The sequence below is a fragment of the Ogataea parapolymorpha genome, chromosome VI (assembly GCF_000187245.1).
Source record: "Ogataea parapolymorpha DL-1 chromosome VI, whole genome shotgun sequence".
NCBI classification, from domain to species: Eukaryota; Fungi; Ascomycota; class Pichiomycetes; order Pichiales; family Pichiaceae; genus Ogataea; species Ogataea parapolymorpha.
Genome location: NC_027861.1, coordinates 1,360,621 through 1,387,703, shown reverse-complemented (window position 1 = coordinate 1,387,703; position 27,083 = coordinate 1,360,621). Strand labels below are relative to the sequence as shown.

Here is a 27,083-nt window from a genome sequence, read left to right as displayed (position 1 = left end):
TTATATATATCTCGAGACACCAGGCACTTGTTTTTATGAGACTTCGAATGCTGCGTTCTTCACGATTACGGTTTCTCACGCTGGGCTCTGTGCTGGCGGTCCTGCTGATCACGCTCGGCACAGTGGACCAGACGCAGCGGTTCCAGACGTCCATTCAGGAGCTCACCAAACACATGGAGGCTTACAACGGCACGTTTGTGTCGCTGGATCAGACGGGGGCGTCGCCGGTGCCGGAAACAACCAAGGAGCCCAAGGAGCCTGTCCAGGAACCTGTCCAGGAGCCTGCCAAGGAGCAGCAGGACCACAAAGCCGACGAGGAGTCCCCGCTGGTCACCAACCTCGAAGTCACTGGCGAACAGCACAGCGATCCATCGACGGAGTCTAGTGAGATGCCAGCGTCTGAGCCCGTCCAGGAGATCCCAAGAAACCCCCTGGAAGGCACCAAGCTCGACAACCCCCAGAAACGCAACCCCGACAAGGCACCGCTTCCGCCCGGATACCGAGGATCCATGACCAGCGAGTACAAGCCGTACGAGCAAATCCGCGTGGTGAAGGAGAAATTCGGCAACCCTGCCAAGCAGAACGCCACGATGCTGACGCTCGTGCGCAACGAAGAGCTCTACGAGATGCTGCAGTCGATTCAGCAGTTGGAGAGCCGGTTCAACAGAAACTATCAGTACGACTGGGTTTTTCTCAACGACAAGCCGTTCACGGACGAGTTCATCAAGCAGACCTCGGCAATGGTGTCGGGGACTGCGCGGTACGGGATCATTCCGTACGAGCACTGGTCGTATCCAGAGCACATTGATGTTCAGAAGGCCAAAGAGATCAGAGAGTCAAGACAGTATGCGAACGTGGCGTACGGTTCAAGCGAGAGCTACCGCCACATGTGCCGTTTCAACTCGCTGTTCTTCTACAAACACCCGATCATGGACGATTACCAGTATTATTGGCGAGTGGAGCCGTCGATCGAGTACGGATGCGATATCCTGACCGATCCGTTCAAATACATGGTGGAAAACAAAGTCAACTATGGGTTCACGCTGACGCTCACAGAATTTCCCAAGACGATTCCGACGCTGTGGAAGACGAGTCTGGACTACTTCCTGCGGCCCGAGGTGGCGGAGCAAATCCCGTCCGACGAGGAAAACCTGCTCTCCTTCGTCTCTGGAGACAACGGCCGCACATACAACCTGTGCCACTTCTGGTCGAACTTCGAGATCGCCAACCTTGACTTCTACCGCAACCCCGTGTACGAGGGCTATGTGCAGCATCTGGACCGTGCGGGTGGCTTCTTTTACGAGCGGTGGGGAGACGCTCCCGTGCACACGATAGCGGTGGCCAAGATGATGCGTGCGAGCGAGATCCATCTGTTCACAGACATTTCGTACAAACACACGGTGGCGGGCTCGTGTCCGCTGGACGACGCATTCAGACGCCAGGCGCGGTGCACGTGCGACCCGGGACTGGACTGGTCGATCACGTCAGGTTCGAGCTGCAACCTGCACTATATGGATGTTGCGCACCAGCCACACATGGCCGACTTTGAAAAATACAAAAACCTTGTGGCTGAGCGACAAGAGCAGGAGCAGCAGCGCAAGAAGGAGGAAATGGAGCGCAGAAAAGAGGCAGCCAAGCAGCGGGCTGAGGAGAGACGCCAGCGGGCTGAGGAGAGAAGACAGCGCAAGCAGAAGGAGAAGGAGGAGCGGCTGCGCGCTGCCAAAACACCAGCGGCTAGCTAAGATGGCCTTTGACTCGACACGTTGTATATACTGGCATGCCCGCTTGCCTAAATAGAGTGAAGTATTCGATGCCCGACGCACCTCAGTAAAGCCGAGCAAGGCTTATGTCGCGTGCTTTTTTGCATAATTTTTTCGCGTTTCAGCGGCCGCTTACCCTCCTTAGGTGTCAAAAAAACTCTTAAACTACAATCTGTTAACAAAATGGCACGCGCAAACGCTAGACTGATTAGGTTTGGGATCTTCGCCTTGGTGCTGGTGTTCTGCGGATACATCCTGACCAAGGGATCATCCTCGTCCTACACCATTTCTCCCGGCGTTGCTCCAGCGACCGGTTCGACCGCTAACGACGCCTTGTCGAGTGTGGCCCAGCCGGCCCAGCCAACGGCCGAAAAGGCTGTCGACGCTGCCGTTTCCAAGCCCAAGGAGACCTCTGACGTTGCTGCTCCTGCTTTTGGTGGCAAAGAAAGAGCAACTTTTGTTTCTCTGGCCAGAAATCAGGATCTCTGGGAGCTGGTGGGCTCGATCAGAGAAATTGAAGACAGATTCAACTCGAAATTCCACTACGACTGGGTTTTCCTGAATGACGGCGAGTTCAGCGAGGAGTTCAAGAAAGTCACCTCCTCCTTCTGCTCCGGAAAGACCAAGTACGGACAGATCTCCAAGGAACAATGGAGCTTCCCTCCTTGGATCGACACCGACAAGGCCGCCCAAGTGCGTGAGGAAATGCGTGAGAAGAAAATCATCTATGGTGACTCCATCTCGTACAGACACATGTGTCGGTACGAGTCCGGATTTTTCTTCAGACACCCTCTGCTTGAGGAGTACGACTACTACTGGAGAGTTGAGCCAGGTATCAAGATCTACTGCGACGTCGACTACGACGTGTTCAAGTTCATGAGAGAAAACAAGAAATCATACGGCTGGACCATCTCGCTACCAGAATACAAGGAGACCATTCCTACGCTGTGGAAGACCACCAAGGAGTTCATCAAGGAGAACCCACAGTACCTTGCCGAGGATAACTTGATGGAATGGATCTCCGAGGACGGCGGAAGCAGCTACAACGGCTGCCACTTCTGGTCCAACTTTGAGGTCGGTGCTCTTGATTTCTGGAGAAGCGAGGCATACCTCAAATATTTCGAGTATCTCGACAAGGCTGGCGGATTCTTCTACGAGAGATGGGGAGACGCACCGGTGCACTCGATTGCCGTTGCTCTGTTTATGCCAAAGGACCAGGTGCACTTCTTCAACGATATCGGCTACTACCACGTTCCGTTCCACAATTGTCCTATCGATGAGACGATCCGGAAAGAGAAGAAATGCATGTGTGCTCCTAATGACGACTTTACATTCAGGCCGTACAGCTGCACATCCAAGTTCTACAATCTCATGGGACTCAAGAAGCCCGACGGCTGGGAGAAGTATGCTTCGTAGATGGTGCACGGGTGGCCCACTTATTCTTACAGGATTACGTAAACTGCGAAATGATGGTTTTCCGCACTTTATATTTTGGCAGTATTGACTTGTTGTGCATTACGATTGTCAAATGTCGGAGACTAATGATGCTGAGCCGCGCGAGCCTGCCGATTTGGCGAAAACGCTGCTGGTGCTAGAAGAAGGGGCCAAGGACTGTCTGCAGTCTAAAGATTACATCTCGTTTTTGACAATTTTAGACGTTTACATAGGGGAACCCAATCTATACAACGAAGAGGAACGCGAGCAGATACTAGAGAAGCTGCTAGACATTTTTACCCGCCACCACGAAATTCTGTATGAAATTGGCTGGGACCTACCTGCCCTTCTTCTCAAATTCTGCCACGTGGATTACATGCCGCGTCCATTGGTCGAAATCAAGTCGCTCGTGTACATTATGAAGATTTTCGACACATTGGCACATTATGGCAATCCGAAAGAGCTGCTATTAGCTGGGTGCGAAATCATACGCGACCTCAGACTTGACCTCGATGCGGTCGAGGCCGAACAAAGCCAGACTTCCGATACGCCTCTCATTCTGAGACAGCAGGAAGGAATCCGTGCGATCAAGTTCCACTTGATGCTGGAGTTGGTGAATACCAGTTTACGCCGCAACCAGACCATATATCCATCGAAGTTCCTGGGAATGGTTGTTTCTGCCTTGGTGAATTTTATGAAGAATCCAGACCAGCCTATGACCGATCTCGCCGTCGCTCGCCGCGTCTACACGTTCACTAGAGATTACGTCCCGCCGGACATCCCAAACACGAATACGGACTCGATACAGGACCTGACAAAGCTGGTTGATCAGGAAAATTACCTCCAGCGGAAACTGCTGCTGCTGCTTCTGTCCGTTGCGGCCGAAACTGCCTCTGCTACCTTGGCTCTGGAACTACTTTCGGCCGTGTATCCGAATGTGAGACCAATGAAAGATGGCGACCATGTGCTCTCGCTCGAATTTTTGGGACGCTTTGTGAGTCTGTCAATGTCTATGGACGTGGAGCTGGACAAGTCGTTTGGCGAGGAAATCCACAAGGCAGAAAAAGTGTTTGAAAATGCTGCAATTAGCGAGAACGAGGATATTTTCAAACTTGTTATTGAGAACTACAACTCTACTGAGTTCAGACAGAAAGACCCGGAAACAATTCCAGTTTCTGCCGTCGCTTCTATTGTGCTCTACACGTTTAGTCGGTTTGTGGAGGGAACGCAATACAAAACTCCGTTGCCATCGTTTTTGCAACTGGTCAAGCTACAATTGTGCATCCTGATCCCGTATCTGATGAGCACCACCAATGTGCATGGAGGAGCCATCGTTAGTCTGGTGATCTTAAGCATGTCAGTACTTGAGAAAGAAGGGTTTGAGTACACCAAGGAAGACAAAACTCTTATTCTGGGATATCTTCAAAGTCTGTCTTCTCTGTGTCTCGAATTCTCTGACTTCAACATCCGCAAACTGTTCTACTCGCTAACGATGAAAGTGCTGATCAACTTGAAAGAGCAAGACGCTTACGAGTTTGTGATCGACACACTGGAGAACTGCTCTGCGGAGTCTGTGAGAACGTCCATGATTGGAATTCTCAAAGACCTGATTCTCCGCACCAAACCTGCTCCGGTGGAAAAGCAAATGGAGAATCTGCAGCTCTCTGCTCCTTCGTTGCCACCTCGCGAGTTGAAATACATCACATTCACGGAGGAGCGCGGGAACAAGATTCTGCAGCTGCTGGACACGGCAATAGAGGAAACGTTTGCTGAAGAAACCGTCGACCGAGTCATATGCGATACGTTACTGGCATACATCAACCTGATCCTTTCGGTCAAAAAGTTCAACAAAGACGACGTTCAAAAGCGTATCAGCACCATCAAGAGCCGCCTGTCAAAGCTGGACTCGTCGTACCAACAGCTCGTCTACTTGGTCGAATTCAGCATCGACAAGGCTGCCGAATTTTATAAAATATAGTAATTCTGTTTATAGCCACTAATAGTTAGTACCACTGCTCAGATAAGTGATGAATGTTGGAACAGATAGTCTCTTCATGCGCTTCAGAGTGAGCTGAGAAAAGATATCATCATAACAGGTGTACTTACATTAAAAGAAAATGTGCTAACAATTTTTTCCGAGCATTAATTTTCTTGTAAAAAAAAAATATTCACTCCGGGTAATGGCGCAGGTTACGCAGGAGGATTTCAACTGGCTCTTGAGCCGACCCAAATCCGCGTATCAGCTTCTAGATGTCGATACCAGTGTACAGTCACAGGGTCTGCGACGCGCGTATCGAAAAAAGGCGCTAGTGTTGCATCCTGATAAAAATCAGTCCTCAGATGCAGAAGAGCAGTTTAGAGAGATCTTAGTCAGTTACCGAATACTGGACGAGCCAGAGTGGCGCAAGCGGTACGATGAGCACCTGACAGTAGAATTGGAACGGCAAAAGGCAAGGGCACAGCAATCGGCACATCAAAAGTCATTAAAAGAGCAGCTATTATATGAAGAGTCTAGATACAGGCAAAATCAATCCACTGCCCAGAATCGACAGGTGAAGATCGAGCAGCTGAGACGCGAAACAGAGCAGCTGCGCCGAGCAAAAATGAAAGACACAGCCAGCACCGCCTCAAGTATCGAGACAGACAAGTCACGATTCCCGTGCAAAGTTCGTGTGCGGTGGAAAAGTAAACCTCAAATAACAGACCTTGTGAGCGCCGAGGTGGTTCAGCAGCTAATGGAGGTTTTCGGAGAAGTCGTCTCTGTGCAAATGAATTCAAGCACGGATGCTATTGTCACCTATAAAACGTGGCTATCTGCAGTGCTGGCTGCTACGCACGATTATTCGCAGGTTTCTGACCTCTGGGACGAGTCAGGTCTGAAACGGATGGCAAGCCTGCTGCGTTCGGCCAAACTGGTGGAGTTCGATGAGGCCGGAGACGGAAAACTGAACTTTGATGAATATGCAGGCCTTAGCATATACAAGCTAAGCAAGCTTGTTCACTAATCGCTGTCTATCACAATGGTTTCCGGAGACCGTGCTTTGTCTTTCACTGCAGGGAAATTCTTATTTTTATCCTTCCGCTTTTTCGCACTCCGCAACGACTGTCCCTGACCTGCAAAATGAGGTTTGTTTGGTGTTTCGTCTTTTTCCTCAAAGCCGTCCTTATACACCTTCACCGGGAACCCGAAAAAAAGGTACCCGTCTGGCAAGTGTAATGGTTTGACAGGACCATTTAGGTCGATATCCGCTGTATTTATAGAAGGTTCTGCTTCCTTTGCTATTTTCTTACCAGACAATTTGACACCGTCGCCTTGGAACTTCTGTGTGCTTTTATTAGCTTCTCGAATAATCTCACCGTAATTGATTTGCTGTGCCATGGAACCTGTGCCTTTCAGAGATGGCTGCGACAAAGCTTTGGTTTTATTCTTCTTCTCCTGCTCCTCTTTCAGCGCCTTGTAATCGGGCTCCACGTACCCAACGGGCGGGGCGAAATCCGTCTCCAAATCGGTTTCAATAACACAAATTCCGTGCGATGAGCTTTCTGGCTTGACCTCTAATATTTTGATTTTGTATATCTGGTCATTGTAGTCTAGCTCGATTATATCTCCAACTGTCAATGTGGTAAATTTCCTTAATGCATTTTCCAGGACAGCTTTGGGGTCACTGATGTCCAGAAAGTCGACGCTTTGGGGCTCAAGCATCACAAAGCTTCCTTGTGGAAGGTCTGCGGTTTTGATGTTGACGAGTGATCCCGGCTCGGCAGCAATTGTGTCGAGCATCCATTGTGGCAAATAACAGCGGCCCTCTTCTGCTGTGAATTCCAGCACTCCACTGTGCGTGGATTTCCCGGAGCTTTCTGAAGTAATTGTGAAGAGCATAGGATATCTAATATGGAGCATTGTCAGCTTGTGAAGCGCTGATTGGGGCAGAAAGATTTTGCCCCCGTAGTTGGCATCGTCTTTTCTGCTTACATCAGGCATCATTGCGATGGGATAGCAGCGAAAGTAGTCATCGAAACCCTGCAACATTGGCAGCGTTGGCTCGCCAAAGCCAAATCCAAATCCAGAAAACTGCGTTAGAGTAGAATTCAACGTACTTACCATTGAGAGACTGATAAAATATATTTATTAAATCGAATATTTTTTAAGTGTTTATTTACTCTATTTATTCCTGCTAAATGGAGGACGAGGATTTTTTACTCGACGACACAGATGCGTTGCGCGATTTGATAGATGACGAGAGCGAAGAAGATGAGGCCATAGTGTTTTCTGACGATGAAGTCATTCCTGAAGACGACGATCCCGATGACGAGGACTTCGAGGTAGAGCAAGATAATTTCGGGTTCAGCGACGAGGACCTAGACGAGGAAGATATCGACGAGGACTTTGAGTTTCGCAATGCTCTTCGAGAAGCCAGAAACTTTAAGCCCAAGCCGGCAAAGGGCAAGAAGACTCGCGGGTTGGCTGCTATGAGACGGAGGATGCGCAGAGAGGAGCTTTCACCAGAGGTGAAACAGCTTCTTTCTGAAGCCAACGAAGCATTTGTGCGCAACGATCTCCAAACTGCACAGAATTTGTATTTGGAAGTGGTCAAGCTCGACAAAAATAATTTCAGTGCTTACAAGACGTTGGGAGAGATATACAGACTTCAGGGAAATTACAACAAATGCTCCAACTTCTGGCTTTTGGCCGCTCATCTTCACTCATGGGACTTTGAGTTTTGGCGCACCCTGGCAGAATTATCTGCAGAGCTCGAACATACGCGACAGGCCGTCTACTGCTACTCAAAGGCCATATCTGCCAGCAATGGCAAGGACTATGACTCGATCTTTGCGAGAGCTTGTCTGTATCGTGAACGTGGTCAATTCAAGCGAGCGAGCGATAGTCTGCACAAGCTACGAGCCATCATGCCTCAAGAGCCCAAGATATATCGCGAATTGGCCAAAATATATGTTGAGGAAAATCGCGTCAACGATGCAATCAGCATGTACACCAGGATTTTCGAGGAGAATGTGAAATTCCGCCGCGGAGAAAAGACCGAACTGAAGACAATTGCGTTTGACTGGTCGGAGCTGAACATTCTGTTGGAGCTATACGGTAAGAAGGCGGCCTGGAACGTTGCGATCAAAACACTCAAGCAGGCCTCGAGATGGATCCAACACCGGGAGTCGCAAACGTTCTGGGACGACCTGCCATCTGTGGATGTCGAATTTGATGATCGCCGATTCGATAACCAGAAGTTCCAGGCTTTAAAAGCAGAAGAAAAAGATAAAGAGTACTCTCTTCCCATTGATATTCGAGTTCAGCTGGGACTATTCAGATTAAACTCAAAAAACACCGACGAAGCGCTTAGACATTTTGAGTATGTTCTGAGAGAGAATATTCAGGAAACTGCCGATCTGTTCCTGCGCATTGGCTCAGAGCTGGAGACTTTTGGTTTATATCACGAAGCATTGCGATATTTCTATCCAGTGTCGGGGGTGTACGAGAATAATCCTGCTGAGTTGGTCCTGAGTATTGCCAAATGTCTTCGAGAGACAGAAGATTTCGAGAACGCAAAGGAAGCTTATACCCGTCTTTTGGAGCACGATCCAGATAATGTCGAAATCAAGGTGGCCTTGGCAGAGGTCTATTTTTATCTTGACGACATACAGAGTATGAGCAAGTTGTACAAGGAGGCCAGAGAGCAGCGCAGCAAAGAACGGGCCAGTGCCCGCAACAACCTGCTGAAAGATTCTGAGGACGAACAGGAAGAACAGGACGAAGAGATGAGCGACGAGCAGAGTGCAAGAGATTCTGAGCAGCTTGCATTAATTGCTGAATACCCGTCCTCACGGAGATCGAAAAAGAAGAAGGTTCTTCCGTTGGATCCTGAGCTTCTGCATAAGAAAGAGCTGAAATCGACAACTCGTATCAACGAGCAATACGTGCGCGCGAACAGGCTGCTCGAACGACTGGAGGACGACGCCGAGTCTCTGGGGCACGACAGACACGCAATTGCGTCGATGTGGATAGATCTGGTCTCTGAGCTTATCGAGGTGTTCTCTACATACCGCTGCTTTTTTTCCTCTGACAAGGCGAAGAAGTTCAACACCGGGCTGCGTCGTCGAACCGAAAAACTGAGCATTGATCAGAAACTGTCGCGACTTCCGTATCTGCAGGACGAGATGATTCTCTCGAAGGAGATGGACTCAGGAAGAATTCCTATTCCTCAGGATGAATTCAAGGGCATTTCGTTTGAAAAGTGGTTTGACTTGTTTATGAAGTACTCGCTGATGATTTCCGAGTACGAGGGAAATGTGGAGGATGCGCTTTCAATCCACGAAATTGCGCGCCACATCAACGTTTTCAAGAAAAAGGAGCTCACGATTACGCTTCTTGGTCTTTCTGTTGGTTTTATCACCAACGAGGTCTCCGTCATAATGAACCATTTGCGTATGCTTATGAACGACTATCAGTTTTCTGTGCCGGCGTTGAAGACCTTCTTGGCCGCCTGCAAGCCCACAGAGTTGTTTTACCATCCATACGTGGATGCTCCAAATCAGAAATATATTCTTCGTCAGATCAAGACTCATGACTCGCTCAAAGAAAAACGTGACATTTCAGGAATGGCAGCTATCACCAATACCAATGTGGACACGGAGAAATTCCACCCGCTTCTGAATTACATCTACTCCACGTTCCTGTATATGAACAAATCGTATACGGCTGCATTGACGTATAGCCTGAAAATATACAGAGACTACTACAACGATCCGTCGCTGGTGTTTCTGATGGGCCTTGCAAACCTCCACCGCTCGATGCAGCGACAAACGATCAACAAGAACTTTCAAATAATCCAGGGTCTGACTTTCATGCTGGAGTACGCACAATTGCGCAGGGCTGGAAGCGGCTACGAGATGGAGATTAATTACAACCTCGGCCGCACCTTCAACCTTCTTGGGCTAAACACATTGGCTCTTCAGTTCTACGAACAGGTGCTCTTGCTTGATGAGCCTGATGACGCGTACAATTTGAAATACGAGGCCGCCTATAATAGCTACCTGATTTATTGCTACAATGGAAATTTCAAACTGGCGGAAGAATTAATGGATAAATATCTGTGTGTATAATAATTTGTATTATTATTTTTTTAACCAAATACTTTAATGGAGTCGATCAGCGCCGCACTGCACTCGTATATCCGAGGCTACGACAAAGATAGGCTTTCTAGAGAACTCGAGCGAGCGGAAGGTCCCGTAGATATAGGGCTGGTTCAGTTCCAGGCGTCAGACTATCTCCAACAACTCGAATGTTGCAATCTGTTGTGGGTAATTAGGGGGCTGATTACCGAGCTTTCAGCGTCTTTGGGCGATGAGGTGGTATTTGACAGTGCTGTGAGCAACTATAAGAAATTGCTGAGTAAGGTCAAGGATTTAAAGGAGATGATAGCCGGCGAAGCGATAATATTGACCGAGATCAACAAGCAAGCACAGGCTTTTGGGGTGAAATTAAAGCAGGAGATGGTCTCGCTTCTTTCAAACTATATCAATTTCAGGAATGACTCCCTGCAGTACAATAACAAACACAATGATCTGACTTTCCTGGACTATCTTAGTTGGAGCTACGAATTTTGCACCTTAACCGAGGACGAGTTCATGCACTATTTTGGCTTCAATAAGCTTTTTGGCAAAATACTATCTTCGAACATGGGTCGGGCAAACAAGCTTTCGTATGATGGAGAACAGATAGTTCTTGAATTCGGCAGCCAGACAACGTTTTCTGGGTTTCTTCAGAGCGTCGAAAATATTATTAATTTCTTCAACCTGTTCATGGACCACAATAGAAACGGTGAAAAGAATCATCTTGGAGCAATCAAATTGAACGTGTCTAAACTTCTTATGGCAGCACTAAAACAGCGCATGTTCGACTCTGAGAACATATATTCGCTAATCTTGAGCAAATACGGGGCCGGCGACAGCAAGACAATTGGCCAGTTGCAGGTCATATCCGAGCTTTTAACTCAGGATGGGTGGTCAAGAGACGGTTCCTGTGATCTGGAGTTCTGGATTGACGATCTAGTCAGCTACTGGGTGGAGACGCTGGTGGACAAAAAGATTGATGAAATAAAGGAAATGGCCATCAGTGGAGAACTCGGAAACCTTGAAAAAGAAGAGCTATGTGAGAAAGATGCAGAACCGGCAGACGAAGACGATTGGAACGACGAATGGGACAAGGACTGGGATGAGAATCCAGAAACACCAGAAAGCCCAAATAAGGTCGCAGAGGAAGACGGCTGGGACGCATGGAATGAGGACTGGAAGGATGACAAAAACGATCTGGGCGTCAAGTCCATCTCAACAAACAGCAAGTCGTCGAACGTTTCGGCCACAGTGAAATACTCCAGTGTTTGCAGTTGGATGAAAAATTTGGTGGCAGATTATTACAACAACTACGAGCAGCTAAGGTCGAAGGCTCAGTCTGTGGAAAATGCAGAACATTTGTTCAAACTCAATATCAAAAAGCTTGTGATGTGCTATTTCATGGTGGTGAGCGAGTCGTACAGTGGTTGGGTCTCGTTTTACACCGATTACTCCAAAGTCATCGACGATCTGGCTGTCAAGTACTCTGTTAACCTTGAGTCCTGCTACGCCTTAAAACAGAGGTTCCGTATACAACATGTCCAGCAATACCTGGAGACGATATTCAAAACTATCCGTCCGCACGAGGATGTTTTGTTCCATGACAACAGCTACGAGAACAGTGTGCGTGAGCGCCACTCCAAGAGTCTGCTACGTGAGCTGGACAAGATTTTTGGTGAAATCAATAAAGAATACGTCAACGGAACGGGAGTGAACAACGTTCTGGTGCACGAGGTGGCCAGCTCGATGGTCACCCAGGTCAGTGGTTATCTGAGTCAGATGCTTGTTTCGCGCTCCAACATCGACTCTGACGAGTCCCAAATTCTCTCTGACACACTGGCCGGCTTTTTGCGTCTCCTGGTGCCTTCTGAACTGCCAGAGCTTCGGAAACTGCAGAGCTACCAGAAACTAGAGCAGGTAAAGCTGGTGCTGGACTCTGGACTGCGCGAGATCCTGGACAGTTTCTACGACGCGAAATTCTTCGAGCTGGCCACAGACGAGCTGATAGGACTGGTCAAGAGCCTATTCGTGGACTCTTCGCTGCGCCAGAGCGTAATTGACGAAATTCTAGAAATGAGAAATAATTGAATATAAATATATATGCTCACCAGTCGAGCTCGCCGAGTGACTCGGGGTTCGAACCCTGGCACTCAATTTTGGAGCACAACTCCTCCAGCTCCTGAGCCTCGCTGGAGTTCTGTTTGCCCCCGATTCTGGCCGGGTTGATCTCCCTTCCCTCCTTCTGTTCGAGCTCAAAGTGTCTTTTGACCATATCTTTCACCAGGCCCTGGTAATGTAAGACTCCGCGCTCCTTGAGAGGGTGGAGGTAGCCCGTGGAATAAATACCCTGGTTCAAATTTTTCTGGGTCTGGACGCACAGGTTGAAGTCCTCGATCTCGACCTGTTGCAAGAAGTCGACAAACTCTTTTTTCTTATCCTCTGCAAGGCCCTTCTTGGTGTAGATGTCGTATTGCAAAATAGTTCTCGATGGAGCAATTGGTAGCACTCTGATGGAGTAGAACGCTGGCGAGTAGCAGTTCACGCCGTTGGTAGGGAACAGATAGCACCACAGACCGTTGAAAGTTCCTCCCGGGTTCTCTCTGGTCTTGACAGTCTTCTTTTTTTCCTGCTTCTTTTTTCCAAAGCCAAACCACGACGATTCGGTGTCTGGGTCCTCCTCCTCGACCTCTTCGATTTCGTCCTCAACGATCTTCGCATAGTGGCGGCAGTAATTGCCCTTAGGAACAACCTTGTAGGTTTCCATCTTGAAGGCAGAGTTGAGGCCGGGGTGAGCGGTCGGACAGTGGTAGCACTCCTGGTAGCCGTCCATCAGGGTCTTCCAGTTGAACTCGCCGTCCAGCTCATAGGACATGTGGTACTCGTAGTCGTCAAAGTCGTACTCGGCCATCTCCTGGTCGAGTCCTGCGAAAAATTCCTCGAATGGAGTGTACTGGTCGGTGTTGTCGAAATTAATGAAAACCAGGCCCTCCTTCGTGGTGTGGCTTCTGATCTCAAACAAAGAGTTAGCCTTGGGGTCAAAGCCCTCGACCTCGTTAAAGTGTGGTGCCTTGGTCAGTAGGCCGTCGGTGTTGTAGGACCAACCGTGGTACTTGCAACCAAGAACAATTGACGATCCCTGCTGCTTTCTGACCACAGGATAGGCCCTGTGTCTGCAGACGTTGTGGAAAGCCTTGATCTCGCCGGCTTTGGTCTTGATCAAGAAGAAATTCCAGCCCATAAAGCTGTAAGAAAAGTAGTCGCCTGCTTTTTTGAAGCGCTGCTGGTGCGTGACAAAAAGCCAGGATCTGGCAAAAATAGCTTTTTTTTCGTAATCGAAAACTTTCTGCGAAGTCCACCAGGAGGCAGGCAGTGTGTGCTCTCCTGGGAGAAGCTTCTCGTCAGTGGTGTCTTGTGGAGGTGGAGCTGGTTTGGCAACTGCGGCAGACATTGACAACAGCAAAGAGCAAGGGCGCGCTGTTTTATAGACGTGCGGAATTTGCACCCGTATCAGGAACCAAAGATAAGAGAAATGCAATTCTTTTTTCGGAAATTATTTCAGCTGATAGCACGGAAATTTATTTACGACACAGCGACTTGCAATACTAATTCCGGCAAGATCTTTCACCTTCTATCTCTATAACTCATCCTTTATGTTTGCTTTTGCTGGGAACAGAACCGTGTACTGGATGAACAGGTCGCCATACTCGTCCACACTGCCAGCCACGGGCATTCCGCGACCGCGGATCCTCTCCACCTCGCCGTTCCGCACCATTTCGCCCGGCGCACGCTTGAGTAGCACCGTGTTATCGTAATTATCAAGAAACGGAATTGTGCGCTCCCATCCGCCCCCTAATGCCTCTTTCAACGTCAGAATTTCCGTCCTGTATAGATTATTTCCGACGCGTCGATAGCCCAAATTGCCGGTATTGCTTTCCACAATCTTGACCCGTAGATCGCCCGCATCCCACTCGGGCGATTTGTCGGACTCTCCCTGGTACACCTCAACATGGTTGCGGGGCGTTCCCGGCTGCAAATGGAAGTTATATTTGCGGTCACCCCGAACAACTCCGTGGCCATGGCATTTTTTGCAGTGATGGGTGATTTGATTTCCGGACCCCTGGCATTGCGGACACGGACTTTCAAACCGCTGGAACATTCCAGGTCCGAGCTGTCTTTTAACTACCACGCGTCCACGACCGTTACATTGCGAACAGGTATGGGTCTTTCCGTCCTGGGATCCCGACCCAGAACACTTGTCGCATATGTTTTGCATCTGCAATGAAAAATCCGTGTCGAGCCCGTTGTAAAACTCCTTCAGTGTGAATGTCAGCTCTGTTGAGGTATCTGCGCCTCGCGGTCTGCCACGGCGTTGCTGCTGGCCGCCAAAGAAATTGGCAAACATGTCGAACGGATCATGATGCTGCTGCTGATGGCCGCCGCCCTGGAGACCCTCGTGGCCAAAATTGTCGTACGCGGCACGCTTTTCCTTGTCCATTAGCACCTCGTATGCTTCGCCAATCTCCATGAACTTGGTTTGCGCCGAGTCGTCGCCAGGATTTTTATCTGGGTGGTATTTCTTTGAGAGCTCTCTATACGCTTGTTTGATTTCCTTGTCACCAGCATCCTTGGAAACTCCGAGAACCTGAGCGTTAGTCGTGCTAAGCCTCAACACTTACCTCGTAGTAGTCCCTCTTGGCCACCACAACAATGGCGAGAAGAAATAGCGAGAGAATTCCCCATAAGCGCATTTTCTATATTTCTATAACACGTCAATCCATTATAAATATTTTTTTTTCTCGATATTCGTTTCTCCGGGCTGTGCTCTGTAATAAGCGCACAAGATTTTACTATTTGATCTAGCTATCGTCAGATGCGGTCGATGCCCCCGCCTCGATATTCGAGGTATAGAACTGCAAAAAGAATCTGGCGATCCATCATCAATTTGCTATCCACAGGCTATGTCTCGGACTCCTCAGCTTTTCTCAATCTGCGACACAACACCACCAAGCCTAACCACAAAACAAAGATCCGCAAGTCCAGATGGACCAAGAAGCCAACTTCGCGAATGAAGCTCTCTAACAGACTCTCCAACAGAGTCATCCAGGAACTCACCAATGAAGAAAACAGCGGCGAGCTTATTAGTAACATGTGGTCCTGGAGCTCTCTGTGGCTCTCACTCTTCTCCTTTTGGAAGTCTCCCAACGTTGGTTCCGCGCGCAAACAGTCGCGGTCTGGCGTCGGCAACTTCAACGTCAACCTCTCCATCTAAACATTGAACTTGAGCCAATCCCAGTCCCCGGCAAATGTCTCGCCCATTTGCATATTATCCGACTTGAAACTGTCTGTTCGGATCGGCTGGGGAGCGACTTTTACCGTCGAGTTGTGCTCTCCGAGCTCCACGGCGGCACGCTTACGCTTGTTGCGCTCGGTGGCTTTCGGTCCAGACGCGGTGTTGTTGAGAGGACGAATAACACCGTGCAACTTGAAGAAGAGGCCGCAGGCGTTACACAAAAGCCTGTTGTCCGACGTTTTGCGCCACAAAGGAGTCGTAGACGTGAAACAGTTTTCGCAAATCGGTTGCTGAGAGCCCTTTGCAGAGGCCGGCGTCACCGTAGGCACAGACCTGGTGCTTGCCGTTGTCAACGTAGGCGACAATTTGTCGTAAACTGGTCTATCGCGACGATCTAATGAAACTTCCAGAGTGTTGATGTAGTTGGCCAAGCTGTAGTCGGAGGAGGCTTTCTCCTCTTTGATTGAACTCAGAGGCTTTTCCTTGTCGGACTGTGCGAAGTTGGTCATCTCCATCATCTCTGACATGTTGTCGTCGAATTTCAGGAAATGGTCCACGTTGAAGTCGTCATTTTGCCTTCCTTGGGAGGACGTCTGCGGAAGAGTCACGCCGAGCTGACTGTGATGCGTCTGCGAGAACTGGAACGGCTGAGCTGCAGCGGTCGAAAATATTGAATTAGTATTAGAAGACAGTGAATGGCTAGTCTCCGGTGAAAAGTAGTCGTTAATGTCCATGCGCTCTTTGGAATCTATTGTAATTGGGTCGGTTATGGAGAATGCTGGTTCGTGCTCCGTTGAGGATATCGATGAACGGAACGGCTCGGTGGCAGAGCGGACGTCGGGGTTGACTCCGTACTCCTCTTTTGAAATTCTGCGAATGTGCTCGATGTAGTCGAATTCCGGGTTTTCAGGCGTCTCGGCACTCAGCAACGATTCAGGCAAATGCGGCTTTGTCAGGGATAAATTGTTGCTCGATTGCGAGTCTGAATATTTGTGAGTGTTGCGGGGCACAGAGGTCTTGGTGATTTTGCTGGTTGAGTCGGAATTCCTCCGCCGCTTTACGTTCTCGATACTGTTGAGTCTCCAGGACAGGTTCAGAATGCGCTTGTTGTTAGGCAAGAGGGTATTTTTGTTATTGAACATCCGCCATATCTGCAGCGACGTGTTGCATTGCTCACTGAACTCCCGTTCAATCTCCTTTTTCAGAAGCTTGACATGGGAATCTGATTTCTGGGCCGGAACATTTGCGTATTGCATTTGCTGTGGGCGAAAATTGCGAAAGTGGGTCAAAATGTGAACTTGGATTCGTCCACCGGTAGTTTGGGGTGGCGTGTGTAGTAATACGTGACCTGAACGTGAACTTTCGTATAGGATTCTGAAAACACTATCAGTTTTGGATTTGAGGCTTTTTATAAGAAGCCTCCTCCATGGGATGTTGCATTGCAATAGTCATAACCGACTGCACAGGAGCTGCAGATTTTCTGTCTGCAGATTTTCTGTTTAGATTGTCGGGGTAAAAGAAATATGCACAGTGTGCGGATTGCCAATTATTCCAGCACTCAGAGTATTGTTGTGCTGAACAAGAGATAAGGCAATTGGGAAATTATGATTGTACGAATCTTGAAATCCTATGGTCTGATTGGCCTATCGTGCGCCAAGCTGGCTGTTCTACTACCGGCCTATTGTGTACAGAGCTTCTCTAGCGCCATATAGCAGGGCGGTGCACTCACCCCTGTGATTGTTCTCGGTAAAAAAAAATACACACTTATCACATCGCTCCTGGCTGGCCCGTTGGCCTATATTTCTTTTTCCCCAACTACTGAAGCAAATTTCTTATCAGATCGTAACTCATCCACTGCACAGCCATCGACGGGCAGATCTTCCAGATGTTCGCCGGCAGCCCCTTGTACAGTCCCTTGTACCCTTCTTTGCGGACGATTTGCACCAGCGCGTCCGGCGTCGACTTGTACTGGAATCCCATTTCTCCGCCCCCCAGCGTCGCCACTTGGAACCGTCTACGCAAAACGTCCATCGGATAAATTATAGTCTGCCCCACCCCGCCGCTGATGGCCCCAAGAGTGAGCGCGATGGCAGGGTTTTTGCGGTGTTTCTCGGGCACCAGCTCCTTCATGCTCTCGTACATCGTGAAGTTGAGAGCCGTGTAGGGCGCCACACCCCACGAAGTCGGCATAATTCCTCGATAAAGCGCAGGTATACCTCCCTCGTTGCGATAAATATTCACGAGACTCTGCCACATCCCAGGCGGTTTCTCGATCGATGCGCGGCTCTTGAGGTTTCTGAGCTGTGCCGTCTGCACAGAGAGTCTCGTTTTCACCAGATCCATCGGATACGACACCAAAACCGACAAAAATCCGGCAACGGTCCCGGCCACCAGTCTGCTTTCTGTGCTGAGACTGCCGTCTGGACGGGCTAGAAACCGCTTCAGACGCTGGTACGACGCGTACTGGACAGCAGAGTAGGGAATCACGCGAATGCAGTTGATGCCGTTTCCTCGATACAGCCCCCTGTACCCTTCCTCTCTCCATATCTGACGCACCGAGCCGAAAACACCTTGGTACGAATTTGTTGATCCTTGGACTTGCTGTAAAACCTTGACACGCTCCATAGGCGATACAGCAGTCCGTGATAATGCTCCTGCTATGCCTCCAGATACCAGAGAGAGCGCCGGTTCCGGCAGCGACAACGCAGAACGTTTGTTTTCCATTTGAGAATTGTCAAGATTTTTTCAGATTCGACTTTACCGTATCGGAAAATATTTCACCCTCGAGCCAGGCGGGGCAATTACTGTTTACATGACCAGTGCTACGTGGAAGACATTCAAGCATAAATTTGAGCTAAACATTGCGAAAACTTATCAATTAGGTCCATTTCGTACCGGCATTGCAAAAGCCAGTCTGTTGTGTCATGTGACCGCAGTCGGGTGACTCCACTCAGAAGCGCAACAGCCACAACTCGCCGGGATTCATTGACGGAGTCCAAAAGGACACTGGATGGCATCTGACCATCCCACCTATGCGCTCACAATTGTGCCACCGTTGACCTTCTTTCCCGTCTTCGAGATGGCCTGCAGCACTGTATCGTAGTCTAGGTCGCTTATCACGTCGACCGTCTGTTTCTCGAGCGAAATCTCGACATTCTTCACTCCTGGGAGTCGCGTGAGCACACGATTGACAGCATTAGAGCAGCCAGAGCAGGCCATTGTGACATCGAACTTGTAGTGTTTGGCAGACATTGAGCAAATTAATCAAATAATTATATGGCAATTTTTCGGCCTTTTATATTTCTGCGCAATAATCTCTCAATTACTAATATCACGAGCGGAGACAGGCGTGTGATATATAAGGCTGGCTCGCTTAGGGGGTAGTTTGTAGACATCAGGGCAACACAGAAACCTGATAATGTGACGCGACTGGAAGTCTGACTACTTCAAATCTATCGAGGCTTCGCCTTCTAATCGGCCACCCTTTAGTGCTACAATGCAGAAACGTTTATCCTATGACCAGTCTGCCACTACAGCTCAAGAAGTAATGTTCAAAAGTCAATGACCGAGGGAATCAGGAGTCATCCACCGGAGATACGCTTTCGATTATTCTCCGTCCACTATATTCGGCCGGTCCGTGTTCCTGACCCCAAAAGCCAGAAAGCGGGTGAGGCAAGCCAGCAATGGAGTCCAGACCGGTTTCCGGCAGAACTATGCATCGTCGCAGGCCATTTCGTCCTGCCCAATACACAGTAGACGTGAGGAAATTTGAAGATGTAGGAAAAAATTTTAAGGTCGATAGTCCCACCCTGCTCCGTGTGCACACCCCTGCCCTGCCAAACATATTCTGTTTGTAAACTAGATCCCTCCTTCGCCGAAATTTCTTAAAAGTCAAACATTGTTTCGTCTGACCAAATTTTGCACTCGCTGGATCTTCAACAAAGGCCTGCTCAAGTAATTCTGACCCTTCTTCATTGCTAACGGCCGTTCCTTGAACAAACTTGTCTTTATTATGACCTCCCGTTACAACGTGCTGTCAATAGGGGCTCATCCCAACCTTGCCTTTTATAACTGGCGGTTGTTCAGCTCCAAAACGTGTGATCTCACGGTGGTCAGTCCCTCTGCAAAATCAAATAACACCTTCCAATGGAATTCTTTGCAGTTTGGCAATTCCAGGTACTCGCTGTCAACGGTATACGAGTCTCTCGATCTGTATTTATCCAGCACAGACTTCTCTAGAACCAAAATCGACTACATATTCGTGTCCGCCACGTCATTGCAGGATCTAGCTTTGGTGTTTGGCAAGCTGGCCAAATTGGTCGTGGCCCAGCTTTCCGTCGGCTCGGTCCCTACAATTATTGTCGAGTCCACAAACTTTGTCAACTTGGAGCCATTTGTCAAGCTGTCAATGCAACTCGACGCAGACATCCCAGTGCTATCCATAATGTCCGACTACGATATCCGTCTGGTGGGAAATAATAACTACCAGGTCTACAAAAGCAAAAAAGAAAGTGACTTGCTATACGTCGGCCGTAGTGGTACCGAGAATGAATACACAAAAACCGACATCAAACTCATCAACGAGATATCGGACCTTTTCGAGAGTGCCGGAATTGACGTCTACAAGCTCAGCACCCCGGTGGAGTTCCTGTCGTACCAATGGAAATTCGCACTTCCGAAAATAACTATTGAGCCCTTATCCATATTATTTGAAAAACCTTTTCCGGATCAGCTCCAAGAACAAATTTTGGCAAAACCGTTGATCTCGGGGCTGATCAAGGAGATCATCAGTGTCATTAAAACCATGGGATGCAAGCTTTTCAAAAGCTATGACAGCGAATCCTCCATGCTCCAACGATTGGGCCAATTATACCCGGTCGTTGACCTCAGCCCCGATTATTCAGAAGCCCCAAAACTGTTTTACGACTTCTACAATCAGAATGAGATCTACTTGGACCTTCTTGTTTTGCAACCTATTCTCATTGCAGATGACTTCCACATCAAGACTCCATACTTGGAATTCTTGTACGCCATGATGACACAAGCATGCACCAGCAATGTTTCGACCCTGGAAAACCCAACATCGATATTCTGGCTGCGCAAAAACGCTGAAAATATCAGACATCTGAAACTGCAGCAGGACGAACTTTCAGTGAAAAACGCCTTGAAGGAGAAAGAGATTGCGGAATCGGAAAGTAGGCTGGCCCAGCCTGCAATCCATCCTTCCACGGTTCATCCATCTCCTCCAGCCTCTCAGTCAGACAATAATGCATTCAACTTTGAAAATAAGGAGTACAACCAGCCTAATAACCAAAGATCATACCCTACGAATCCACAACCTGCTGTGGCAACCAACGGCCAATATGTAAATGAAGTTGTTGTTCCGGACCAGAACATGGAAACTGATCTTGAAGAGCTTTCCGAAATGGCCCGTGCGTATGTGATTTCCGACCAGACGCAAAACCCTCAAGGACCAACAGGCGGCTACCAACCAAAACCTATTCCAAACATTTTTGCCCAACAGCGGGAAGCTCAGCAAGTCCAGCCGCAATCCCAGCCACAGGCTCAACCTGCGCAACAGTACCAACAGTATTTCCCTCCCCAGCAGCAGTATCAACAGTACCACCCACAGCAGTATCCACCGCAGCAGAATCCAGCCCAATCTGTTCAACCTGCTCCCGCACCTCAAGCGCAACAGCAATATCCCGCTCCACCGCCAGGCACAGAGTACTACAATGGGTCGTCTTCTCCATCTTACCTTCCCCAGCAGGGGCTACCTCATGGGCTCCCTTCTCAAGGATTGCCTGGCCAGCAGCAAATTATAGGGCAAAAGGCACCTTCTGCACCTGGCAGAAGGCAACCTGTTCCAATGTCTTACACACAGGACAATTTATCGATGATATCTGGAATGAATGGCCACCAATCTACGTACGAGGGACAGGATTACTACGGGCAAATGGCCAGGCAGCATAGCAGACAATTCAAACCTACATCCAGAAAGAACCGCAAGTCCACAAACTTACTAAATGGTGTTGCACTCGGAAACGACACTAGAGGTATGCCATCAAGACAGTCCATGATGCTTGGACCCTCTCAAAGCTCTGGCATGAACAATATGCAGCAACCATACCCTATGAGACAAAGTTCCTCGGGCACTTTGAACCAATTGACGAGGAGAAGTCAGACATCTAACGGACTAGGCATCAACGGGCCATACAAGCAGCCAAAACCGCAGCAGCAACAGACCGCTCCACCTCAAAAACAACCTCAGCCTTTTGCTCCCCCGGAGTTTGCACAAGCACCTGCTGCATACCCTCCTGCTGCCATTACTACGGAGTCTACCGCGCAGCGCGGGCCTGGCTCTGGTTCTGGCTCTGTTTCTGGTTCCGGCTCCGAATCCAGTTTGCCTGCTTCATCTCAGGCAAACAACCTGCGTCCGGTCCCAGAAGCGACACCTGCTCCAAACACACCAGCATATATTCCTCCGGCTACGTCCGAAACAAAAGTTACCGAGAAAAAGAAGAAGAAGAGGGGTTTCTTCGGCAGGAAGAAGTGATACATTATGTAATTCTTAGGTTTTATTATTTATACTTGGCAGTGCATCTCGTAATTTAATTGAAACTTATAGATTTGGAGAAGTTGAATAAGCTTCATGTCAAGTGCTCGGCTGTCAAGTTTTTGGGTCTCGCGGGGCCCGAAAGCTTTTTACCGTTTTTCCTCATTCCAGTCGAAGACGTCAGCTGTCACTGAGCCTTTGGGATATCCCTATTTTTGCAAGAAATTCCGCTCTGAGATTGATTTGTTCAAGAAGTATTGCGCATCTGATTCCAAGGGCAATCTGGACTTGTTCAGGAACTTGCACAGATACAATAAGAATGTGTCAAATAAAGAACGTCTCTCACTTTTTGTCACCACATTGAAACGCAACAAGCAGTTTTACGACTACTTGATGGAACAATTGAATCCATCCAAAACATCAGATGATCCTGTATCACCTCCAGCGGAATCAGGGCAGCCAGAAACTATTGGCTCTCTTCTAACAAAAGTTAAGGAGATCCCTAAGGCTGAGCCAGAGCAAAGACCTGCAGCTGTAAAGAAGAAGAAACACGATGCCTCGTTTAAGGATCTCCTAAGTTCTATTAACAAGATCCAGAAAAAAGAATCCTATCACCACCATGAGCTTCCCAGAATGACAAACTTCACCCCAATGCCATCCTATCGCCCTTTCATTATGAGCATAGATCAGGCCCCTTCAAAAGCTCCTGCCGAGTTGGAGTCGTTTTTACAAGAGGCAAAGCATCAAAATGACATGACACAGGAACAATTATTTAAAAGCGTACAAAATTACGAGTGGGCTAGGCAGCAAACTTCTAAGGACCCACGTTCTTTTGAGGCTGGCAATTTCTTTACCCCTGTGCTTGTTCCGAATACTTTTGTTCCTAGCAGTCTCTTTGCAGGCCAGAACAACTCAACTATAGACTTGTTCCCTTCCCTCGCGTCAGAAAAAGAGATGCCCAAGGGATATGAGTTTATGATATTGCATGAAAACGGAAAGACGGAAAAAGTGCGAGAGTATGATCCTCACGATGTGGAACCTCAAAAGCGCAACGTTTCGAAGCTATTAGCCCAATTACGGTCACCCGAAGCGTATATCAAACATATCAATAAGCTGATAGCTCAAAATTGGCATCTCCTCGATGGAGATCTGGATAAACTGGTATTCTTCAGGAAGAAATCCACCAAGTTCTATCTGTGGGCAAGAAACAGTCTGGCGGTCGTTGGTTTAGGCTTTCTCGTTATCCTTGGCCTGAGCTATTTCGTGGATCCCGACGAGATTACACAGCTCGCAGACTACAAGGATGCCAGAAGAAACAAAGACATAACAATTACATGATATACCCAATGCCTGTTTATATCGATCTACATATCAGATTTCTTCACCACATTGAACGTCAACGCGGTCAAACTGCCTCTATCCCCATTCCAATTTCTCAGAAGCTTCACCGTCTTGGGGTCGCGCAAATCTGGAACACTCCAGCCGGTCTCGTAAACGTGGACTTCTTGTTTCCTGCGGATTTCGAGCAGATCTTGTCTTTTTGATGCAGGTCTGCCTGGTCTTCTTTCTGCTCGGAGCTCTTCCAGTTCTTCATCGTCGCGCGAAATGAACTCCTCAATGAATTTCTGGAGCTCTTCAAGACTAAATTGCGGCTTGGAACTATATTCCTCGTTTTCTGTGATGACTTGTTGGAAATATGTGACAATCTGCAGCTCGTTAGACTTTTTCTCCTGCTGAGCAAGTTTTCGCTTTGCTAGATTCTCCTCTCGGAGAGTTGCACGCGATATTAGTTTGGCTCTGCGGCCTTTGGGATGCAGAAGCTTGGCATTCTTGAGCTTCTTGTTGACGCTGGAGAGACTTTTAGGCATTTTCAAATCGATAAAAAAAGTTTAGAGATAAAAAAAAGATACTGACACAGCCTTGAGTACCCTTCCCGTCCGGGTAAAAACGAACACGAATTAAAAATTTGCGAGGATTGGAAATTTGTTTTAACGAAGCGAAATGGTCCAACGTTACACCGAAGAAGAATTGCTTGCCCTACAGTCTCACGGTGTGCTTCCTACTGGCATTGATCTCACTTCATTTGTCCAGCTCATTGATGACGTTCGGGAAGCGCTGAGAGACGTCGATGACCAAGGGCTAAGAAGAAAATCGTTCACAGGTTTCAAGAAGAGACAGCCAAAGGAGCTGAAACAGACCGACGAGGAGGGCTGGACGTCATTTGTTACTCCAAAACCAAAGAAAAATGCCGCTCAAGACGACAAACAGGAAATTAAACAGCACACAATGAAAGTCAAGACCAGCAGTTCCAAGATCTCTTCTGGCAAAGCCAGCGTGGATACTCGGGACACTATTGCCATTACTCAGGTGTCCAAGTTCAATGCGTTTGATGCTTTGAACGCTGAGGACGAAGCTATTGAAAGCGATGAGGAGTGATAATATAAGATTAATGTACGTTATGAACCGATTAGAAACAATCGTAATTTTATGCAGTGAGCGGGCCGTTTCCGTTTTGGACCGTTTGAGCGTCTGCATACTCGTTGTCTGAGTCGTCGCTAAGGTCTAAGTCGCTGATGCAATATGCAAGACCACTTTTCTTTTGTCCTAAGTTGGGAGCCGATGTCTTGGTTATGCTGTATTTGTACAAGCTCTCTCTACTTGACGGGCTAGCACTGTTGCCAGAAATGATTGAGCGCAAGTCTCTAAGATGGGTTGAGTTCAAATTCATTTTGGACGACGTGTTGGAGCGAGCAGTGGAGTAGTGGAAGAGCGAACCGTTGCCAGCAGATCCCGCAGCTGAACGAGGCAGAGAATCGTATGGAAGAACTATTGACGAGGAGGAATGGTTAAGAATCGAGTCTGTAGCGGTGGTGTTTTGGCTAAGGAGCATTTTGGGAGGCGTTCTGATGACGACAGGCGATTTCTCGGGGCTAGCTTCCTCGTATCCGGCTGCATAAAGCCACGTCTTGAGCTCTGGATTTGCAATAAGCTGAGCAATCAGCTCTCGCGATGAGAGGCCAAAACTTGTCTCGTTGACGGACGTGTCGTCCTGGGTGATGGCTGGAAACTCTTTGTACCACAGTCCCGCCGCAACCAAGGCATGTGTTTTGGAGGCAGCAGTCTGTGACAGCTCTTGCAAATTATACACTCTAGCAATTTCAGAAATTATCAACCAGTTGAGCGAGAATTTGAAGTCCTCAGGGGAAGCGAACCACTCCGAAATAAAGTTGAGGTAGTTGACCACGAAGTTTGTTTTCATTGTGTGTACCAACTGTATAAGTGTTTTGTAGATTTGAGCGTTTAGATCAACAGTCGAATTGGTTGCAATGGTTCCAATTAAATTTAATAGTAGCAGCAGAGCATTGTCCGTTTTGTTGCTAATGCAGCTTTCATAGTTTGGTCTAGAAAACAGTTTTGAGTCGGCCTCAAACGAGTAGAACTTATCAATCAGCTGAAACCACTTCACCTGAACCCCCACCTTTGCTTCCGCACTAACAAAAGATGGAACATTCTTGAAATCTATTGTGTAAAACAAGAAATTGAATATGCTGATACGATATGGAGATCTTTTATAATCAATAAGACTGTCTCCATGCACACTCTGAAAGATTCCTTCGATATTAGAGATAAAGATATCCGAGATCTCCACAAATTCGGACGCCTGAGTAAAACTTTCACTCGTATTCATAATCTGGTAGTAGATTTTCTGGACCTCCTCCAACATGTCATTTATCTGGTCATTGTAATAGATGTGAGTTCCTAAACTTCGAACGATCTCAATGTATCCATTGTTGAGTGAGGTGGGATGTTTGGAAATCACAGCTTCTCTTTGAAATCTTAAAATATCGCTCAGTATTTCCTTCACCGGCAATCCAACCATGTTGACGTCCTCCGATGAAAGGAGATTTGATATCAAATATGCAATGGTTTCTCTCTGCGCTGGATCTTTGCTCGTGTTCAGATCCAAAATGAACATGGAAACGATTCTGTATCTGAGCTCGATATGGGTTTTTTTGGCGCACGCTTCAATGAGTCTATTGAACCAGCTGACTTCTCTGGGATGTTCAGTTATGTATTTGACGAGCGCCTTTGTGGTCAGGTCCACTTGCTTCTTGGAATTGGTGTCGAAAAATGATTTCAAAGCATTAATTGCAAGCTCTTCTATAGATTTTTTTTCGTCCCGGTTGTCGGGGCCCGTCAAGGTTTTCATCAACCGCAAAGAATTATCTCCCTTGTCCGTTTTGTCTAGAATCACAATGATAGATTTTTCAATGAGCTTGGCGTTTTCAAAGTTGCTGACATTGGGGTCAATGTATTTAGATACGACCGTAGTCGAGTCCAAAGATATTTTGGACCATTCGTAATCGCGCGAGTTAGCTCCGAGGCTAATAAAGTTGGAAACGAGACGCAAAAAGTTCCTCAGCAAATCCACGCTACTCGACAAAATCTGCTTCTGGTTCTGCTGGATTTTATTGCAAAAGTTGCTAAAGATTAATAGTCCTAGCTCGCATGTAGACAGATCTTTAATTCGAACAACTTGGGATAATATGTCAATTATATGACTTGCCATAATCCCCAAGTCGTCGGAACATTTGGTGATGAGTTCCTGTAAAATGAACAAAGTCACCTTAATATGACCAATGCGATTATGAGACACGTCCAATTTGGTCTTCTTGTTGAGAAAGATGGCCACTTTTTCCAGCTTAGTTCTTCTTGTCGAGGCATAGTACAAAAGATAGCTGAGCTCCGCATTGTTCGGTTTTGTCTCATTGAGCGGCAGCTTCTTGGAAGGATAGCATTGGAGAATGAGCTTCTGATGCTTGGGGCGAAAATTTGGCAACAACGGCATGCTCCATAAATACAAAAGTTTAATTGAAAAAGCCAGGAAATCCTTTTTTGCTGAACCGCGCCCTGCTGGCAG

The 27,083-nt window shown here is 47.9% G+C and overlaps 16 protein-coding genes across 16 annotated transcripts; 8 read left to right on the top strand and 8 right to left on the bottom strand.

Annotated features, from left to right (window-relative positions):
* Positions 1-47: 47 nt before the first annotated feature.
* HPODL_01918 (alpha 1,2-mannosyltransferase) lies at positions 48-1,742 on the top strand (the record flags this gene model as incomplete). Its single annotated transcript, XM_014078449.1, has 1 exon — positions 48-1,742. One exon carries the CDS (start codon positions 48-50, stop codon positions 1,740-1,742), a length of 1,695 nt encoding a protein of 564 aa, XP_013933924.1.
* A 201-nt stretch (positions 1,743-1,943) lies between these two features.
* On the top strand, positions 1,944-3,176 carry HPODL_01917 (Glycolipid 2-alpha-mannosyltransferase 1; the record flags this gene model as incomplete). The annotated part of the gene is made up of 1 exon (XM_014078448.1): positions 1,944-3,176. One exon carries the CDS (start codon positions 1,944-1,946, stop codon positions 3,174-3,176), a length of 1,233 nt encoding a protein of 410 aa, XP_013933923.1.
* A 112-nt stretch (positions 3,177-3,288) lies between these two features.
* HPODL_01916 (Protein required for oxidation of specific cysteine residues of the transcription factor Yap1p) lies at positions 3,289-5,172 on the top strand (the record flags this gene model as incomplete). Its single annotated transcript, XM_014078447.1, has 1 exon — positions 3,289-5,172. The coding sequence occupies one exon, from the start codon at positions 3,289-3,291 to the stop codon at positions 5,170-5,172; it is 1,884 nt and encodes a 627-aa protein (XP_013933922.1).
* Positions 5,173-6,195: 1,023 nt separating this feature from the next.
* HPODL_01915 (Ubiquitin fusion degradation protein 1) lies at positions 6,196-7,299 on the bottom strand (the record flags this gene model as incomplete). The annotated part of the gene is made up of 2 exons (XM_014078446.1): positions 6,196-7,266; positions 7,297-7,299. 2 exons carry the CDS (start codon positions 7,297-7,299, stop codon positions 6,196-6,198), a joined length of 1,074 nt encoding a protein of 357 aa, XP_013933921.1.
* Positions 7,300-7,373: 74 nt separating this feature from the next.
* On the top strand, positions 7,374-10,307 carry HPODL_01914 (One of six subunits of the RNA polymerase III transcription initiation factor complex (TFIIIC); the record flags this gene model as incomplete). Its single annotated transcript, XM_014078445.1, has 1 exon — positions 7,374-10,307. One exon carries the CDS (start codon positions 7,374-7,376, stop codon positions 10,305-10,307), a length of 2,934 nt encoding a protein of 977 aa, XP_013933920.1.
* A 36-nt stretch (positions 10,308-10,343) lies between these two features.
* Positions 10,344-12,404, top strand: HPODL_01913 (uncharacterized protein; the record flags this gene model as incomplete). Its single annotated transcript, XM_014078444.1, has 1 exon — positions 10,344-12,404. The coding sequence occupies one exon, from the start codon at positions 10,344-10,346 to the stop codon at positions 12,402-12,404; it is 2,061 nt and encodes a 686-aa protein (XP_013933919.1).
* Positions 12,405-12,420: 16 nt separating this feature from the next.
* Positions 12,421-13,764, bottom strand: HPODL_01912 (uncharacterized protein; the record flags this gene model as incomplete). The annotated part of the gene is made up of 1 exon (XM_014078443.1): positions 12,421-13,764. One exon carries the CDS (start codon positions 13,762-13,764, stop codon positions 12,421-12,423), a length of 1,344 nt encoding a protein of 447 aa, XP_013933918.1.
* A 186-nt stretch (positions 13,765-13,950) lies between these two features.
* Positions 13,951-15,064, bottom strand: HPODL_01911 (Molecular chaperone; the record flags this gene model as incomplete). The annotated part of the gene is made up of 2 exons (XM_014078442.1): positions 13,951-14,958; positions 14,993-15,064. The coding sequence occupies 2 exons, from the start codon at positions 15,062-15,064 to the stop codon at positions 13,951-13,953; spliced, it is 1,080 nt and encodes a 359-aa protein (XP_013933917.1).
* A 517-nt stretch (positions 15,065-15,581) lies between these two features.
* HPODL_01910 (Nitrogen regulatory protein areA) lies at positions 15,582-16,862 on the bottom strand (the record flags this gene model as incomplete). The annotated part of the gene is made up of 1 exon (XM_014078441.1): positions 15,582-16,862. The coding sequence occupies one exon, from the start codon at positions 16,860-16,862 to the stop codon at positions 15,582-15,584; it is 1,281 nt and encodes a 426-aa protein (XP_013933916.1).
* A 559-nt stretch (positions 16,863-17,421) lies between these two features.
* On the bottom strand, positions 17,422-18,330 carry HPODL_01909 (putative mitochondrial carrier; the record flags this gene model as incomplete). The annotated part of the gene is made up of 1 exon (XM_014078440.1): positions 17,422-18,330. One exon carries the CDS (start codon positions 18,328-18,330, stop codon positions 17,422-17,424), a length of 909 nt encoding a protein of 302 aa, XP_013933915.1.
* Positions 18,331-18,636: 306 nt separating this feature from the next.
* Positions 18,637-18,858, bottom strand: HPODL_05322 (uncharacterized protein; the record flags this gene model as incomplete). Its single annotated transcript, XM_014078439.1, has 1 exon — positions 18,637-18,858. One exon carries the CDS (start codon positions 18,856-18,858, stop codon positions 18,637-18,639), a length of 222 nt encoding a protein of 73 aa, XP_013933914.1.
* Positions 18,859-19,618: 760 nt separating this feature from the next.
* On the top strand, positions 19,619-22,162 carry HPODL_01908 (Styryl dye vacuolar localization protein 3; the record flags this gene model as incomplete). The annotated part of the gene is made up of 1 exon (XM_014078438.1): positions 19,619-22,162. The coding sequence occupies one exon, from the start codon at positions 19,619-19,621 to the stop codon at positions 22,160-22,162; it is 2,544 nt and encodes an 847-aa protein (XP_013933913.1).
* Positions 22,163-22,258: 96 nt separating this feature from the next.
* HPODL_01907 (uncharacterized protein) lies at positions 22,259-23,500 on the top strand (the record flags this gene model as incomplete). Its single annotated transcript, XM_014078437.1, has 1 exon — positions 22,259-23,500. The coding sequence occupies one exon, from the start codon at positions 22,259-22,261 to the stop codon at positions 23,498-23,500; it is 1,242 nt and encodes a 413-aa protein (XP_013933912.1).
* Positions 23,501-23,526: 26 nt separating this feature from the next.
* On the bottom strand, positions 23,527-24,030 carry HPODL_01906 (Translation machinery-associated protein 16; the record flags this gene model as incomplete). The annotated part of the gene is made up of 1 exon (XM_014078436.1): positions 23,527-24,030. The coding sequence occupies one exon, from the start codon at positions 24,028-24,030 to the stop codon at positions 23,527-23,529; it is 504 nt and encodes a 167-aa protein (XP_013933911.1).
* A 133-nt stretch (positions 24,031-24,163) lies between these two features.
* HPODL_01905 (uncharacterized protein) lies at positions 24,164-24,598 on the top strand (the record flags this gene model as incomplete). The annotated part of the gene is made up of 1 exon (XM_014078435.1): positions 24,164-24,598. The coding sequence occupies one exon, from the start codon at positions 24,164-24,166 to the stop codon at positions 24,596-24,598; it is 435 nt and encodes a 144-aa protein (XP_013933910.1).
* A 49-nt stretch (positions 24,599-24,647) lies between these two features.
* HPODL_01904 (Protein EFR3) lies at positions 24,648-27,011 on the bottom strand (the record flags this gene model as incomplete). The annotated part of the gene is made up of 1 exon (XM_014078434.1): positions 24,648-27,011. One exon carries the CDS (start codon positions 27,009-27,011, stop codon positions 24,648-24,650), a length of 2,364 nt encoding a protein of 787 aa, XP_013933909.1.
* Between the last annotated feature and the right edge of the window lie 72 nt (positions 27,012-27,083).